The sequence below is a fragment of the Saccopteryx bilineata genome, chromosome 4, assembly GCF_036850765.1.
Source record: "Saccopteryx bilineata isolate mSacBil1 chromosome 4, mSacBil1_pri_phased_curated, whole genome shotgun sequence".
NCBI lineage: Eukaryota > Metazoa > Chordata > Mammalia > Chiroptera > Emballonuridae > Saccopteryx > Saccopteryx bilineata.
Window position 1 is genome coordinate 47,141,544 of NC_089493.1, and position 16,099 is coordinate 47,157,642.

Here is a 16,099-nt window from a genome sequence, read left to right on the forward strand (position 1 = left end):
TTGTGTGCTTTGCATATGCTAGTCGCTTAACCTCCATGTCCTTTTCCTTTAATGATTTGCTCCTGTAAGAAGCCTTTTCAAATTTCTTTTCATTACCTCCAGAACTTTTTAAATTTGGGGATGATGGTGATGATGATGATGGTCATGAGAATGAAAGCAAACACTTTATATTGTGCCTACTATGCCCAGAACTATTTCACACGCTTTACCTGTGGACACTCATTTCATTCTCTCTGTAGTTGTTTGAGGGGGATTGTGTTGTTAACAGTTAAAGGATGAAGAAATTATGGCATATTAAGGTTAAGAATATCTAAGGCCATATACATTTTTACTTTTATGTTACTTTTATGTTACTCCTTGCATACTGATTGCGTTTTGGAGATTACAATATGATAATCCTTACTCTTAAGTACATAGTTTATAGGCTAGTTGAAAAACATAGTTACTGTGTTTAAGGAGGTATAGGGATTCAGAAGACAAAACAGTTCCAAACGGGTATGTTCAGTTGGGGAGGGAAGTTTGGGAACTGAATATTTTAAGTTCCAGTGGCTAGGATTTTGATGGGAAGAATAGGCCATCCAAGCAGAAAGAATGATAATGACAAAGAACATGCTGGCCGAAGGAAAGTGCAAAACACCGACAAACCAGTTGAGCTAGTTCATGGAGGAGAACCCTCTGTGGAACTTCAGGATCACACTGGCAGGTAATTAATGTTAGGCTGCTGCGGAATTCAGAGGAGTGCATTGTAGAGTCACTGGTTACTGAGTATGTTACAAAATGAACAAATTATGCCCTGGCCAGAAGGCTCAGTTGATTGGAGCAGTGTGTCCCGATGTACAAAAGTTGCAGGTTCCATCCCTAGTCAGGTCACATACAGAAACAAATGGATGTTTCTGCCTCTCTCTTTCCCTCACTCTCTCTAAAAATCAATAAATTAATTTTTTAAAAAGAAAAAAACTGAACAAATCATTAGTTTAGGAAGTATACCAGATTTACTTTTAGTCAGTAAATACATTCGAGGGAATGAGGGGAAAGAGTTTCAGGAAGTGGTAAAAGCCTACAAATTGAGGAGATAAAAGAATATAAAAGAGTATGTTCATCATTAGAATAAAGTACATTTAAAATTTTGATTTAGACATGGTTTATATTGATAAAGGCATCTGACAGGATGCCTGACAGGATAGAATCCCAGCTTTCAGTTATTTTATAGTTTAAATGGAAACTCATTTAATTCTTACAACATACAACCATATAGAAAAGTATATGGGGTGGGCAAAAGTACATTTACAGTTCATATGGAAAATAATACAATAATAAATAACATAAGAACTGCCTGGCCTGTGGCGCAGTGGATCAAGTGTCAACCTGGATGGAACGCTGAGGTCGCCAGTTCAAAACCCTGGCCTTGCCTAGGCAAGGCACATATGGGAGTTGATGCTTCCTGCTCCCCCCTCCCCTCTCTGTCTCTGTCCCCTCTCTAAAAAGGAATAAAAAAATAAAAGAATAAACACTGTGTTTTGTGTGCTCACCACTATAAACCTACTTAAAAAAAATTTTTTTTTGCCCTGGCCGGTCGGCTCAGCGGTAGAGCGTCGGCCTAGCGTGCGGAGGACCCAGGTTCGATTCCCGGCCAGGGCACACAGGAGAAGCGTCCATTTGCTTCTCCACCCCTCCGCCGCACCTTCCTCTCTGTCTCTCTCTTCCCCTCCCGCAGCCAAGGCTCCATTGGAGCAAAGATGGCCCGGGCGCTGGGGATGGCTCCTTGGCCTCTGCCCCAGGCGCTAGAGTGGCTCTGGTCGCAACATAGCAACACCCAGGATGGGCAGAGCATCGCCCCCTGGTGGGCGTGCCGGGTGGATCCCGGTCGGGCGCATGCGGGAGTCTGTCTGTCTCTCCCTGTTTCCAGCTTCAGAAAAATGAAAAAAAAAATTTTTTTAAGCGAAAGGAACAGAGAGAGCGACAGATAGGGACAGACAGACAGGAAGGGAGAGAGGTGAGAAGCATCATTTCTTTGTTATGGCACCTTAGTTGTTCATTCATTGCTTTCTCATATGTGCCTTGACCAGGGGGGTTGGGGGGGCACAGCTACAGCTGAGCCAGTGACCTTGGGGTTTTGATTCTGGGTCCTCAGCCTCCCAGGCTGGCACACTATCCACTGCACCACCACCTGGTCACACTAAAAAAATATTTATTTACTGAAGGAAAGGGGGGAGAGAGAGACAGGAACATCTGTTCCTGTATGTGCCCTGACCAGGGATCCAACTGGCAACTTCTGCACTTTGAGATGATGTTTTAGCCAACAGAGCTATCCGGCTCAGGCTGTAAACCTACTTTTGCTCACCCTCTATTTATGGGGTGATTTTGTGGTGGTTGAAACTAGGCAGTATTGGTCTTAGAATAACAAACAAAAGATTTTGTACAGTGCTTAAGAAGAAACAATTTGAAAACAAAGGATGGTGAATTTATTTATATATAATCCTTTTTTTTTTTTTTTTTTTTTTTTTTTTTTTTTTTTTTACAGAGACAGGGTCAGAGAGAGGGATAGATAGGGACAGACAGACAGGAACGGAGAGAGATGAGAAGCATTAATCATTAGTTTTTTGTTGCGACACCTTAGTTGTTCATTGATTGCTTTCTCATATGTGCCTTGACTGTGGGCCTTCAGCAGACCGAGTAACCCCTTGCTTAAGCCAGCGACATTGGGTCCAAGCTGGTGAGCTTTGCTCATACCAGATGAGCCCCATGCTCAAGCTGGCGACCTGGGGGTCTCGAACCTGGGTCCTTCCGCATCTCAGTCCGACGCTCTATCCACTGCGCCACCTCCTGGTCAGGCAGGATGGTGAATTTAGATGAGGGACAGCTATATATTTTTGACTAACTAGGTTTTTTGTTTGGGGGATTTTTTTGGTTTTGTTATTTTGTAAATTCAGGTGTTATATATAGTAAAATGAAAAAGTTTTAAATTACAGAGGATTATTTACAGATGTATACGCTTTGTAATCACCTGGGACATGATATATAGCGCAGGGGTCCCCAAACTATGGCCTGCGGGCCACATGCGGCCCCCTGAGGCCATTTATCCAGCCCTCGCAGCACTTCCTGAAGGGGCACCTCTTTCATTGGTGGTCAGTGAGAGGAGCATAGTTCCCATTGAAATACTGGTCAGTTTGTTGATTTAAATTTACTTGTTCTTTATTTTAAATATTGTATTTGTTCCCGTTTTGTTTTTTTACTTTAAAATAAGATATGTGCAGTGTGCATGGGGATTTGTTCATAGTTTTTTTTTATAGTCCGGCCCTCCAGCGGTCTGAGGGACAGTGAACTGGCCCCCTGTGTAAAAAGTTTGGGGACCCCTGATATAGAGTATAACATGATACTAGAAACCCAGGCTTCCCACATGCCTTTTCCCAGTCATTATCTCATAAAATAACCACTTTTTGTCTCTGTGACTACAGGTTAGCGTTTTCTGTTGAATATCATGAATAAATCATAGACTATGTGCTTATCTTGTATTTGTGAAGCAGCTGTGTTTTGAGCGAAGCAATTAAAAAAAGCAAGTTGTAGTTGTCTATACCCAAGCAGTTTAATTAAAAACATTTGAGTAGTTTCAATAAGTTGATATTTAACATTAAAAAAGTACACAAAATATATAGTACTATGAAGAGGACTGGTGATCTGTAGAGAGAAGTCCACTGAGTGTCATACACATGTAAAAAAGTAGTGTGCAATTTTTTATTTTTTATTATTATTTTTTTGACAGAGAGAGAGACAGATAGGGACAGACAGGAAGGGAGAGAGATGAGAAGCATCAACTCATGGTTGCAACACCTTAGTTGTTCACTGATTGCTTTCTCATATGCTTTGACTGGGGGGCTACAGCAGAGCGAGTGACCCCTTGCTCAATCCAGTGACCTTGGTCTCAAGCCAGCAACCATGGGATCATGTCTATGATCCCACGTTCAAGCGGGGACCTCAGGTTTCAAACCTGGGTCCTCCGCGTCCCAGTCTGACACTCTATCCAGTGTGCCACTGCTTAGTCAGGCTAGTGTGCAATTTTTAAAAATAATATTAACTATTCACTTTGTCTGATTTTGTGACTTATTGGGACTTTAATCAATTACCAAATACTGAAAAATATGATCAGTTATATGTTGTGTAAATAGTATCACAATATGTGTATCACGATATGTGACATTTCAGGACATCAGACACAATACTCTGTGCTTCACAGCTAGCTGTTCCTGTGCTATAAATGTGGTGAGGGTTTTATATAGTCTTCATTTTACTGAGGAGAATAGTTTTTCTTAGTTCCCACATGCTTCGTGAATTGTGAACATCTCTGTGCACATGGTCAACAAAGATATGTATTCGATAAACTATAACTATTATCTAATACATACATTATTTTTACTTGAGCCTCACAGCACTTCTGCTGTTTTCTTAGTATTTTACCTGTATATACTTATATAATACCTGTATATACTTGTATAATACCTGTATATGCTTGTATAATATCTGAATATGCTTGTATTATATCTGTATATACTTGTATTATACCTGTATATACTTGTATAATACCTGTATATACTTGTATTGTACTTGTATATTACACTTACAAGGAAAGAATATTCTAATAGGGTCAAGTAATTGGCCCAGTGTCACAGAGCTATTAAAGGACAGAGTTAGAATTCAAATCCATATCTGTCTGGCTCCAGTTAATCTATTCAGTTATACTTCAATTAAATATTTTGTGAATTCTAATAGGAACATTTGATAAAATATTGTGTAAATTATAACTGAACAGCTAATTTTTAAAAAGTAATATTTTAAGAGGTAAAAGATCATGATTGTGAATTAATGATTGTCAGACTTTAGTCATATACATAGAATTATGATAAATTCTGTGAGTTCTTAAATACCTTCCTTATATGGCTGTGGTCAGATGGCACATTCTTGAAATTTTGCCACTTCCTAGCTGTAACTAGGTAAATACCTAATTTCTAAGTACTTAATTAGAGTGAACCCATTGAACTAGCCTGATCCCAGATGTGGGTAAAATAGTTTTTCTAAAAATAAATTAATTGTACAGTATAGTACTGATGTACATATTGCTAATTTCAGGATTTATTATGTAAATAGAAATACAAAATTATCTTATCAGAAACTTTTATGAAATATCTTAAAGCCAGGAAAACTGTGGGCCCTAAATTAATACATACAGGAAGTAATCTATACTCACTTGGCAGGGTCAAGAAAATCACTTATGCAGGATGCCATCTTTTAACTGGAACTTGCCATTTTAAGCAACTAAACATTTCTTTAGAACTGTTCTTTAATTATAAAAGTAATGCATGCAATAGTAAAATTCAAATATTATAGCATTATGTATTTCTGTTCTTAATGAAAATAAGACTGTTAAACACATTTGAAATTTGCATTTTTTTCACTCAGTCATACATACTAATGGACCTCATATCTTTTAAATTTTAAGTCATACTTTAGCCTCATTATAAAAAATTCAAATAGTACAGAAAATTTACTAAACTGAAGGTGAAAATTCCACTTCAGTTTATTCCCTTGCTACTTACTCCCTCTCAAGAGGGAGCCATTTCTTGATTGCTGTGTATAAACTATGTTACGAACAGGTGAAGTACGGACTTCTCAGTACCTTTTCTGTTTTTAGATATACTTGCATGTCTAGGTTTGTTTTTTACAATACAAGTGAAAGCCTGATACAGTGTGTATTCTGCAATTAGAGATTTTTCACTGAGAATGTTAGTGTTCTGTCTATGAACAGAGGTCTCCCTAGTTTTTATTCCAACTGGCTTCAGAGCTTTCCACATAGAAAAACTGTTCAACTATTTCTCTGCGTAGGTGGCATCTAATTTTTCTATCTGATATATTCCAAAAAGTTTCCCAAAAGTTCAAGTGTGCTCCAAAATTGTGTAAAAGTGATGCTTTCACACTCCCATCAAGAGTATATTACAATGAGCCTTCCTACATTCTGCCAGTATGAAATGTTGTAAATCTTTACAAATTTTTGTTGATGTGACAATAAGCAGTATTTCAGAGTTACTTTCTTTTATTTCCTTTATAAACATGTGTCACATATAGTATTTATTAGCCATTTCTGTTCTATCAGTTTTCAAAGCATGGACTTTTTTTTCATTTTTTCATTTATATTTTTGTTTTTCAGTAGTATTAATCATTTGATATGTTAAGATATTTTTCTCTATACTATTTTGTTTTTAATTTTGTTTGTGGCCTTTTACTACACTAAAGTTGTACATTTTTATGTAGTCATCTGTTATTTACTTAATAATTCTGGATTTTCACTATGATCTTTATAAATATAAAAATTCTATATTTTTAATACTTCCATAATTTCATATTGATCATATATTTGTAATGTCAACATTTATATTTTTTTAATTTACCTGTAGTTTTGTATAGGATATTTTGATGCAAAATTTTCTAAAATGTATTAAAATACTTTTATACTTTCTTTAAAAAATACATAAGAGTATAATATATAATAACAAGCTATGAGGCAGAAGATCCTATATTAACATATAGCAACATTCTCAGGACCAGATAGATTCTGTGGGGTTTTTAAATACCTATAGCAGGTGGCCTGAGAATGTAGTGCTTATTGAAATCTTTTTTTCTCATCATAGTTTTATCATTATGCAGTTCAGCAAATTCATACTTTGTTGCTAAGTATATTTCTTCATCTAACCTTGTATTAGATTTCTGCTTCTAATATGTTTTAAATTGGGCAATCTGGAATACAAACTAGTCGGGATTGCCACTGAACTGAGACTTAAAAGGAGTTCAAAATGCATATACCCTTTGACCTAGCAGTGCTGCTAGAATTGGGAAATAAGCACAAAATGTTTATTAGAAACCTTATTTTGCAACAACAGTGGTGACATCAGTAACAAAACACTAAACAAACGGATGCACCCCATTGGGAATGACTTAAATTAAGTTACAGTGCACAGTGTGGATAGCTGCAGTTAGACTGGCTGATTAATAGCTTGGCTCTGCAACTTAATAGTTCTTGACCTGAACAAACTGTTTAACATCTTTGTGCCTCAGGTTGTTCCTCTAAAAAGAGTTCACAGCTTACTTTGTTGCTTATTTAACAATGTTCAGATTATACAGATTGCTTTAGTCCTAACATTGGAAGAACTCATATCAGATACCCTGTAGCTAGCAAGGGGATTTTTTTTTTTCTTTTATTGTGTTCTCCAAGAGTAGGTCATGACAACTACAAACCACTGCTTTTTCATAGGTAATTGTTTCTGTCATTGCGTGGGGCAGGAGTTAGAGAGGAAGGGGGAGAGATTCCTAAGCATACTTCTAAGACAGGTGAGGGAATCACCTGCCATTCTTTTTTCATCATCCATTAACAATGTGATAGCCATTTACACATTTTCTTTTTAAAAATTATAACCAAAATCAAAATATTATAGAGTTGGGACTTCAGAGAAGAGGTACTTTTACTTACTGTCCTTCTGAACTTTTAAAAAAAGTCTTAATCTAATCTCTTTCATTTTTGCAGTTTAAATGACAGTTTACTAAGTCAACAAATTTGTAGTTATATAGTATCTATTGTATGCCCAGCTCTTTAATACCAAGTAATCAGAAGATAAAAATCCTACAGGATTTCATTGTAAAGTTATACCTTTATTAGTTAGCCTCTTTCCAGGGCAAAATTTTACCTGCCCCTTTACTTTTAATGTTTTATTTGTAAATCTTTTGGAACTAGCTTAGCTATTCACTAAGACAGGGATCGGGAACCTTTTTGGCTGAGAGAGCCATGAACGCCACATATTTTAAAATGTAATTCCATGAGAGCCATACAATATACAATGACCTGTGTACCTTACGCATTATCCAATAAAAATTTGGCGTTGTCCCGGAGGACAGCTGTGATTGGCTCCAGCCACCCGCCACCATGAATATGAGCTATAGGAAATGAATGGATTGTAATATATGAGAATGTTTTATATTTTTAATGTTATTATTTTTTTTATTTTTTTTTTATTTTTTTTTCCACATAGGCAGAGATAGACAGGGACAGACAGACAGGAACGGAGAGAGAGATGAGAAGCATCAATCATTAGTTTTTCGTTGCACATTGTGACTTCTTAGTTGTTCATTGATTGCTTTCTCATATGTGCCTTGACCGTGGGCCTTCAGCAGACCGAGTAACCCCTTGCTGGAGCCAGCGACCTTGGGTCCAAGCTGGTAAGCTTTTTGCTCAAGCCAGATGAGCCGCACTCAAGCTGGCAACCTCGGGGTTTCGAACCTGGGTCCTTCCACATCCCAGTCCGACGCTCTATCCACTGTGCCACCACCTGGTCAGGCTGTTACTATTTTTTTTATTAAAGATTTGTCTGCGAGCCAGATGCAGCCATCAGAAGAGCCACATCTGGCTCGCAAGGCATAGGTTCCCAACCCCTGCACTAAGAAAACATTAACATAAAAAATATTTTCTCTAATTTATGTGAATTCACTTACATTGAGCTGTCTTAAAACAGTATGGATTTCACAGTGTGATAAGTTACTAGACACTTGACTAAAGCACAACTTCATCTTTTGAATTGGACAAGAAATTTACTTAGGTTATAACTTCTAAGGTTCTTTTCTCTTAAATCCACTTAAAATATGTACTGTACTTTTTTTTTTTTTTTTTTTGTATTTTTTTTTTTTGTTTTTTTTTGTATTTTTCTGAAGCTGGAAACGGAGGCAGTCAGACAGACTCCCACATGCGCCCGACCGGGATCCACCCGGCACCCACCCGGCATGCCCATCAGGGGGCGATGCTCTGCTCATCTGGGGCATCGCTCTGTTGTGACCAGAGGCACTCTAGTGCCTGGGGCAGAGGCCAAGGAGCCATCCCCAGCGCCCGGGCCATCCCTGCTCCAATGGAGCTTCGGTTGCGGGAGGGGAAGAGAGAGACAGAGAGGAAGGAGAGGGGGAGGGGTGGAGAAGCAGATGGGCGCCTCCCCTGTGTGCCCCGGCCGGGAATTGAACCTGGGACTTCCGCACGCCAGGCCAACACTCCACCACTGAGCCAACCGGCCAGGGCCTGTACTTCATTTTGATTCACAATTAGAAAAAATCTGTTTTTTCTTTTTCCAATTTCCTTTTCATTTTCATTCTTTTGTTTCTGTCATCTATTGTTGCCTTTCCTTTACCTTCTGAATTCCTTTCTCTCCTCTCCTATAGGCACTGATGTTCTTTACATTGGCCCTCTGAAAGGTGAGCCTTGCCACAATTAAAAACAAAACATGTTGCTCAGCTTTAGTTACATCCTAACTTATCTTCCAATTCTCTTGAACTGACTTTTGTCCAGATTTCCACCAACTTAATTATATTCATTTGGCCTTGTTATGATGTAATGTTATACAAGTAAGAGTGTTCAAGTTAATTTTCATGTTTTCAAGACAGGTAAAGTAATGTACTCAGCTTTCTCCAGAATGAAGCTTGAGTTTCACAATGTGTTTTTATATCATTATAGCGTGTTATTGAAAACTAAGATTCTGGACTTCACCGTGACTCCTTGTTTTCATGTTATTTATTAGGAAGTATATATTCCAGCCCAGGACTTTATAGTAAAACAATGACTCCCACTTATGATGCTCATGATGGAAGCCCCTTGTCACCGACTTCTGCTTGGTTTGGTGACAGTGCTTTGTCAGAAGGGAACCCTGGTATACTTGCTGTCAGTCAGCCAATCACATCACCCGAAATCTTGGCAAAAATGTTCAAGCCTCAAGCTCTTCTTGATAAAGCAAAAATCAACCAAGGGTAAGTTTTAAAATGTAGATATAATTGAAGAATGTCTTTAATTAGAGGTAGAAATAGTTGACTAAACCTGTTTTGCTTTTTTCTACTGCTCTTGTTAACTTGTCCAGGTGGCTCGATTCCTCCAGATCTCTCATGGAACAGGATGTGAAGGAAAACGAAGCCTTGCTGCTCCGATTCAAGTACTACAGCTTTTTTGATTTGAATCCAAAGGTACCGAGGGTTTAGAGGAATATCTTTTTTTTTTTTTTTCTTTTTGTTTTGTTCATTTGGATGTTTGGTTTTTGGAAGTTGGTGGGGCAACGAATTGTTTGTAAATAGCAAGTCTTGAATACTAAAAACCTAATGCATTAGACACAAAGCATTTGTATTTTAAATAGGTTTGTTGTTTTGGTAGGTTGAAAGCATAAATAAAACTTTTTTTTTAAGATCATTGAATTTTTGGTTGATTTGTATCTTAAAGGTACTAATTTCATGAAAGACACAGAATTGGTAAAGTTAGTTTTGGGGTTTTTCTCATCCCTCTCTTCAACTAGACTTTCGGTAAATGAAAAGTTTCTGAAAGATAACCTTTCATTTACTTTGATTTATAATTATATACCAAATATGTTGCTTAAACTTTTAAATTTATTTTGCTTTTCTTTGTGTGTGAGGGAGAGAGAGAGATAAAAAGACAAGAAGGAAAAGAGATGAGATGCATCAACTCATAGTTGTGGCACTTTTAGTTGTTCATTGATTGTTTCTCATATGTGCCTTGATGGGGGGGGGCTCCCGTCAAGCCAGTGACCTTGGGCTTTAAGCCAGCAACCATGGGTCATGTCAGTGATCCCGCATTCAAGCTGGATGGGCCCACACTCAAGCCAGCCACCTCAGGGTCTCAAACCTGGGTCCTCAGCATTCCAGGTCGATGCTCTATCCACTGTGCCATCACCTGGTCAGACAGTGTTGCTTAAATTTTTTTTTTAAAGTACATGTCTTCCTATCTTATAGCTAAACATTGTAATATGTTTTTACTGTCAAATGATTGTTACTGAACAACTTTGTTTTCCTGATAAGATTTACATTTACTATAAAAATACATGGAATATTTTACCTCAGAAAAGACATGACACAGAGATTCAGAGATTTGGATCTTTGCTTCCCTGTCATCCATGGTGGGGGAGAGGTCTCTTGACTATCTTTTTATCCCTCATGTCTAGATTATAGTCTAGATTTTAATGTATATAGTTATAATTTTTTGTTAAGTGCTTAAATAATTTATTACACAACAGTAAAATATATAGAACTATAAAAAGTCATTGTAGGCCCTTTTTAGGGCATATCTAATTTTAGTAAAACCAAAACAGTTTTGGGAACATAAGTACATTTGCTGAAAGCAGGAAAGGGGGTTATACATTTTGTTAATGTTTTAAGATTGAATCAATACATTACTATTGGTTTTTATTAACATAACTAAATAGAATTCAATAACATAAGTAAATCTTTTCTATAAGTCTATATATGTAGCCTCTATTTTGGATTCTTTATTACTGTTTCCAAGGACCTGTTGCTTTGGGTATATTTTCCATAGTCAGCAAGATGTTGGTGAAATAATTTACTCTCTGATTATGACACTTTAGTGTGGCACATGGCAGTAAGACTACTAAGAGCAGTCAGTTCTACCTTACTTTAATGTCCCCAAGTTAGCTCCAGTTTGTTAAGGGCCGTAATATCCAGTGGTTACTTCCCTGGAACGTAACACACAGAATCTATATATTTCCAATACTGAATGAAAGTAATCTTTTGGCATATTTTATTGTCATTTTTAATGGGAAATTATATGTAAATATATATGTATATCTAACCCTATAGGTATATTTCTTTCTCGTTATTACATACCTGATAATGAATAAAAATCCCAGAAAATAATTTATATATTAATTTTTTCTTGTAAAGCTTTAAAGTAAATATTCAGTTTTCAAACTTCTTGATATTAAAAGTGATGTATTATAAAAGAACTGTGTCTTTCTTGCTGCAGTATGATGCAATCAGAATCAATCAGCTTTATGAGCAGGCCAAATGGGCTATTCTCCTAGAAGAAATTGAATGCACGGAAGAAGAAATGATGATGTTTGCAGCCTTGCAGGTAGTGAAGAGTATCGGTAAATGGGACTTCGAGGGGGGGGGAGAGGCTGGGGGGTTATTCTAAACAGTAAAATGGCATAGTAATCCAGTAGTGTTTTAATAGTGTTTACTTTTTGCTATGTAGAAAGTGAATAGATACTTAAGGCAAAATGAATATATGAATTTAATTTTGTCTTAGCTAAGAGTTTTGTGATATATTTAATAGTTACTTTTTTGTATCTTAGGAGAAAAATTATCCTCCCATTCTCCAGATATTTATGAACTATCCAACTTCCCTTTGGAAATAGTCTGTATTGAAGTCAGATTTCTGAAATGAAGCTTACTTGCATAATTTCAAAAACAGTTGGGAATAACAATACTTGTAAAATGGGCTGTGGCAGAAATAATACCTTTTAACAAGAAAAAATTTTAAGAAACTAGTGAGACTAAAGATAAATATCAGTAAGTTTTTAGAATGATAATCTTTAAGAAATAGGTAACAAATAATGTATTTTGTTTAAACTGGTGTTTTTCTAAATGTAGTTCTTGCACACCACCTGCTTCATCATTACAGTAGGGCTTGTTAAGAAATTGTCCACTTCATTTCTGCTACCCCCTCCGGTGACAGTTACTTTAGGGTGGCCTCCACAAATCAGCATTTTAAAGGCTCTGATGTTGATTGACCACTAGGTTAGTCTTCCTTATATTTCAGATACATTTTGGTTTCACCTAAAGTATGGATGATTAAATACAAGGAGCAAAGTTGTATTCAGTTATGAAAAGTTTTCACTATAAAAATGATTTTTTCCCTTAGAACACAAATAAAAGTGCTCTTAGTACTCCAAATGCTTCTATACACTCAGAGAAGTTTTCCAGTTAAGACTGAAAAATTTTCCATTAGAGAGGAAGAACAGCTTAATTTTTTTTGAAGGGAACTGCAGAGAAGCTCAGAAAAGGAAAATCTTTGATGACAGATGAATTAGTTTAATCAGTTGTTTTCTGGAGACTAGTTAAAACTCTTCTATTGTGTTTTTAAATGTGATTCAAACTGAAGAATTTCTTGAATTAAATTCTGGAGCAATTTTATTAAAAGTTCTCACTTGGTTATGACTTTCTACCGACAACTTTCACTTGGAACTTGTAAACTTTTAGTGAGGATTTTGCCAATAACAGTAATAATACCTGTAAAATATATATGAGAAAAGCTAAAAATTTTTTAAACCACTGATTTATATTGTATGGTATATCTCTGTATTGTAAAAATACATTTTAAAAAAAGAGCCAATATATAACAGTGTTTAGCATATAGTAGGTGCTCAAAAAGTATTGATGTTTGTTGAATGAGAATACAGCATCACATTGTCACAGAAATGGGATTCTTCTGCAGGTCCCTCACCCAGTGTACAGTAGATACTCCATTTCAGTGCAGCAAAAAACACCTTTGAAACCATGGGTTTTAATTTGTGGAGACTGAATGTGCCAAGCATAGCTTTCCTAACAATTTTAGGATCTACCCTTAATGAGAGATTTTGTGCTACGAATCCCTTGAGGTATTAGAGCCCTTCCCAGAGACTGAGCGGAGGAAGGCCCCCGGCGGCCGTCCAGCATCAGAGGGGGAAGACTTGGAAAGTATGATGAAGAGAGAGATGCCTGCTATATTTTATTTTGGACACACCTCCACGCTGAATTATTCTCTCCTTTGGGCTTATAAAATAAATCTGTAGTTGTTAAAAGAAAAAGTAATTTAAAATAAGGAGTTGTAAATAAAAAATAAAGTAGATGAGTTAGCAACACTGTTTTTAAAGCATTTAATTCAAGGCTCTTTTGCATCAGAATCACATAGGGCACTTGGTAAAAACGCAGATTCCAGGCTGAATGCCAGATTTGCTGAATCACAATCTCTGAGAGTAAACCTAAGAATCTCTATCAGTGGTAGTCAACCTGGTGCCTACTGCCCACTAGTGGGCATTCCAGCTTTCATGGTGGGCGGTAGCGGAGCAACCAAAGTATAAATAAAGAGATAGATTTAACTATAGTAAGTTGTTTTGTAAAGATTTATTCTGCCAAACTTAGCAAAAATTCGACATAAAGTAATTGGTAAGTAATTATCATATGCTTTAACTTGCTGTAACTCTGCTTTATAAATTTTATAAAGTAAAGTTACTTCCCTATTATAAATCACCATTACTGTGGAACCGGTGGGTGGTTAGAAAATTTTACTACTAACAGAGATACAAAAGTGGGCAGTAGGTATAAAAAGGTTGACTACCCCTGATCTATATGTTTAACTGACTCTCTACATGACTCTTTTTCTTGAGAGAGACAGGAAGGGAAAGAGATGAGACACATCAACTTATAGTTGCTTTCATTTAGTTGTGCATTTATTGCCTCTCATATGTGCCTTGACTAGGGCTGTTTAGTGTCCTCTTGCTCAAGCCAGTGACCTTTGGGCTCAAGCTGATGAGCTTTGGGATTGTGTGAACGATTCCCCCTGCTCAAGCCAGTGACCCCACACTCAGAGCCAGCAACCTCAGGGTTTCGAACTGGCAACCTCAGTGTTCTGGGTCAACACTTGATCCACTGCACCCCCACCAGTCAGGCAACACCTGATTCTTAATATACCTCTTCATTTGAGGCCGCTGCCTCTGAGAGCCTCATCATATCTTGTTCTCCATGTTGTGTAGACAGGAAAGTATCTGCCACTCTAAGGATCTCATTTCAGCACAACTGAAAGCAGAGCCACAGACTTTTCATGGTAACTCACTAAATCTTAAAATACAGAGGAACAATGATGATTGGCCTCAGATTAGTTCCTTAAATGTTCCCATGAATACATCATACTCAGTGAACATATATACTCAGAACTGTGGAGTGCTACTTAGTGCTTTGAAGGCAACTGATTGATTTAGAAGCTCTGCTTCCCTTTGTATAAAATCTTTCTTAAGGTTTAGAATCAAAATCTGATTGGTTATTAATAGTTGTTCTAAGTCACTTACCTAAGTGTTTAAAGTAATGACTAGTTATTCTATACTCAGAGACTTTTCTGTTTACATAAGGAGTAGTTGTCACTGCTCATGCATGTATATATGTATATGTTAGTATTCGTGTGCATGTCATGAATAAGTATGTAAACATTGTCTTACCATTCTTATGGAACAGAATAGAAACAACATCTCCCTCTGGTCATGTTTTCAGTATTGAATTGAGGAGGAGCAAAGTGCAGCTTTAGTTTTCAACATGATCATGATAACTTCCCTTTTTTGGGTAATCAGTATGAATCCATTTCTACAAATGACCTTGTGCATGTGCTGTTCATTAAATATTTATTGTTTCCAAGGCGCTGTTCTAGAACAGGGAATAAATAGTGCAGTGGAGAAAAAAGTCAAAAATCTTTTCTGTGGAGAATTCAAAGGGGGACATGTAACACTCTTAAGGTCTAAGGACTGCCAACCTATGAATTCATTTTTTTTAAAGATTTTATTTATTCGTTTCATAGAAAAGAGAGAGAGAAGGGGGGAGGAGCAGGAAGCATCAGCTCTCATATGTGCCTTGACCAGGCAAGCCCAGGGTTTCAAACCGGCGATTTCAGTGTTCCAGGTTGACGTTTTATTCACTGCTCCACCACAGGTCAGACTGAATTCATTTCTGTACACTGAAAGACCCTACTTCTTTTGGATAAATATCTATTAGCAGATTTAGGACATTGATTTTGGGTGCCATGCCCTTTCTTTTCCTATCGTTTTAGTTCCTGGACACTTTTATCTTTTCAAATTAGGTGCTGAAAAGCATTCAATATAGATGTAGATAATAATCTCATTTAAAGTCTTACAGTTAGAACAGTCATTTAAATATAATATCACTTCTGGTTTCAGTATCATATCAATAAGCTGTCAATCATGACATCAGAGAATCATTTGAACAACAGTGACAAAGAAGTTGATGAGGTTGATGCTGCCCTTTCAGACCTGGAGATTACTTTGGAAGGGGGTAAAACATCAACAATTTTGGTAGGGTCAATTTTCTTACTACTAATTTACGTTAACTTGATGCTTTACCTTGTGGCGATTTAGGTTGTCATGAAGTATTTGGGGGGAATGTAGAGGAAATATTTAATGCTTTAGAGAATTCAGGCATTGATTTTTCAGAAACTTTAAAAATGATTATTGTTTTAGTCGCT

At 36.9% G+C, this 16,099-nt stretch overlaps 1 protein-coding gene across 6 annotated transcripts in view; it reads left to right on the top strand.

Moving 5' to 3' along the window:
- Positions 1-16,099, top strand: part of FERMT2 (FERM domain containing kindlin 2) — a 92,781-nt gene that overhangs the window by 61,684 nt on the left and 14,998 nt on the right. For 3 of the 6 annotated variants that reach the window (XM_066273747.1, XM_066273748.1, XM_066273750.1), the window contains exons 5-9: positions 9,241-9,273; positions 9,597-9,822; positions 9,930-10,032; positions 11,837-11,944; positions 15,795-15,929. In XM_066273747.1, coding sequence (XP_066129844.1) covers positions 9,241-9,273; positions 9,597-9,822; positions 9,930-10,032; positions 11,837-11,944; positions 15,795-15,929 — 605 coding nt within the window. The remainder of the gene's footprint in view (positions 1-9,240; positions 9,274-9,596; positions 9,823-9,929; positions 10,033-11,836; positions 11,945-15,794; positions 15,930-16,099) is intronic. The other 3 variants (XM_066273749.1, XM_066273751.1, XM_066273752.1) reach the window with 1 other exon arrangement.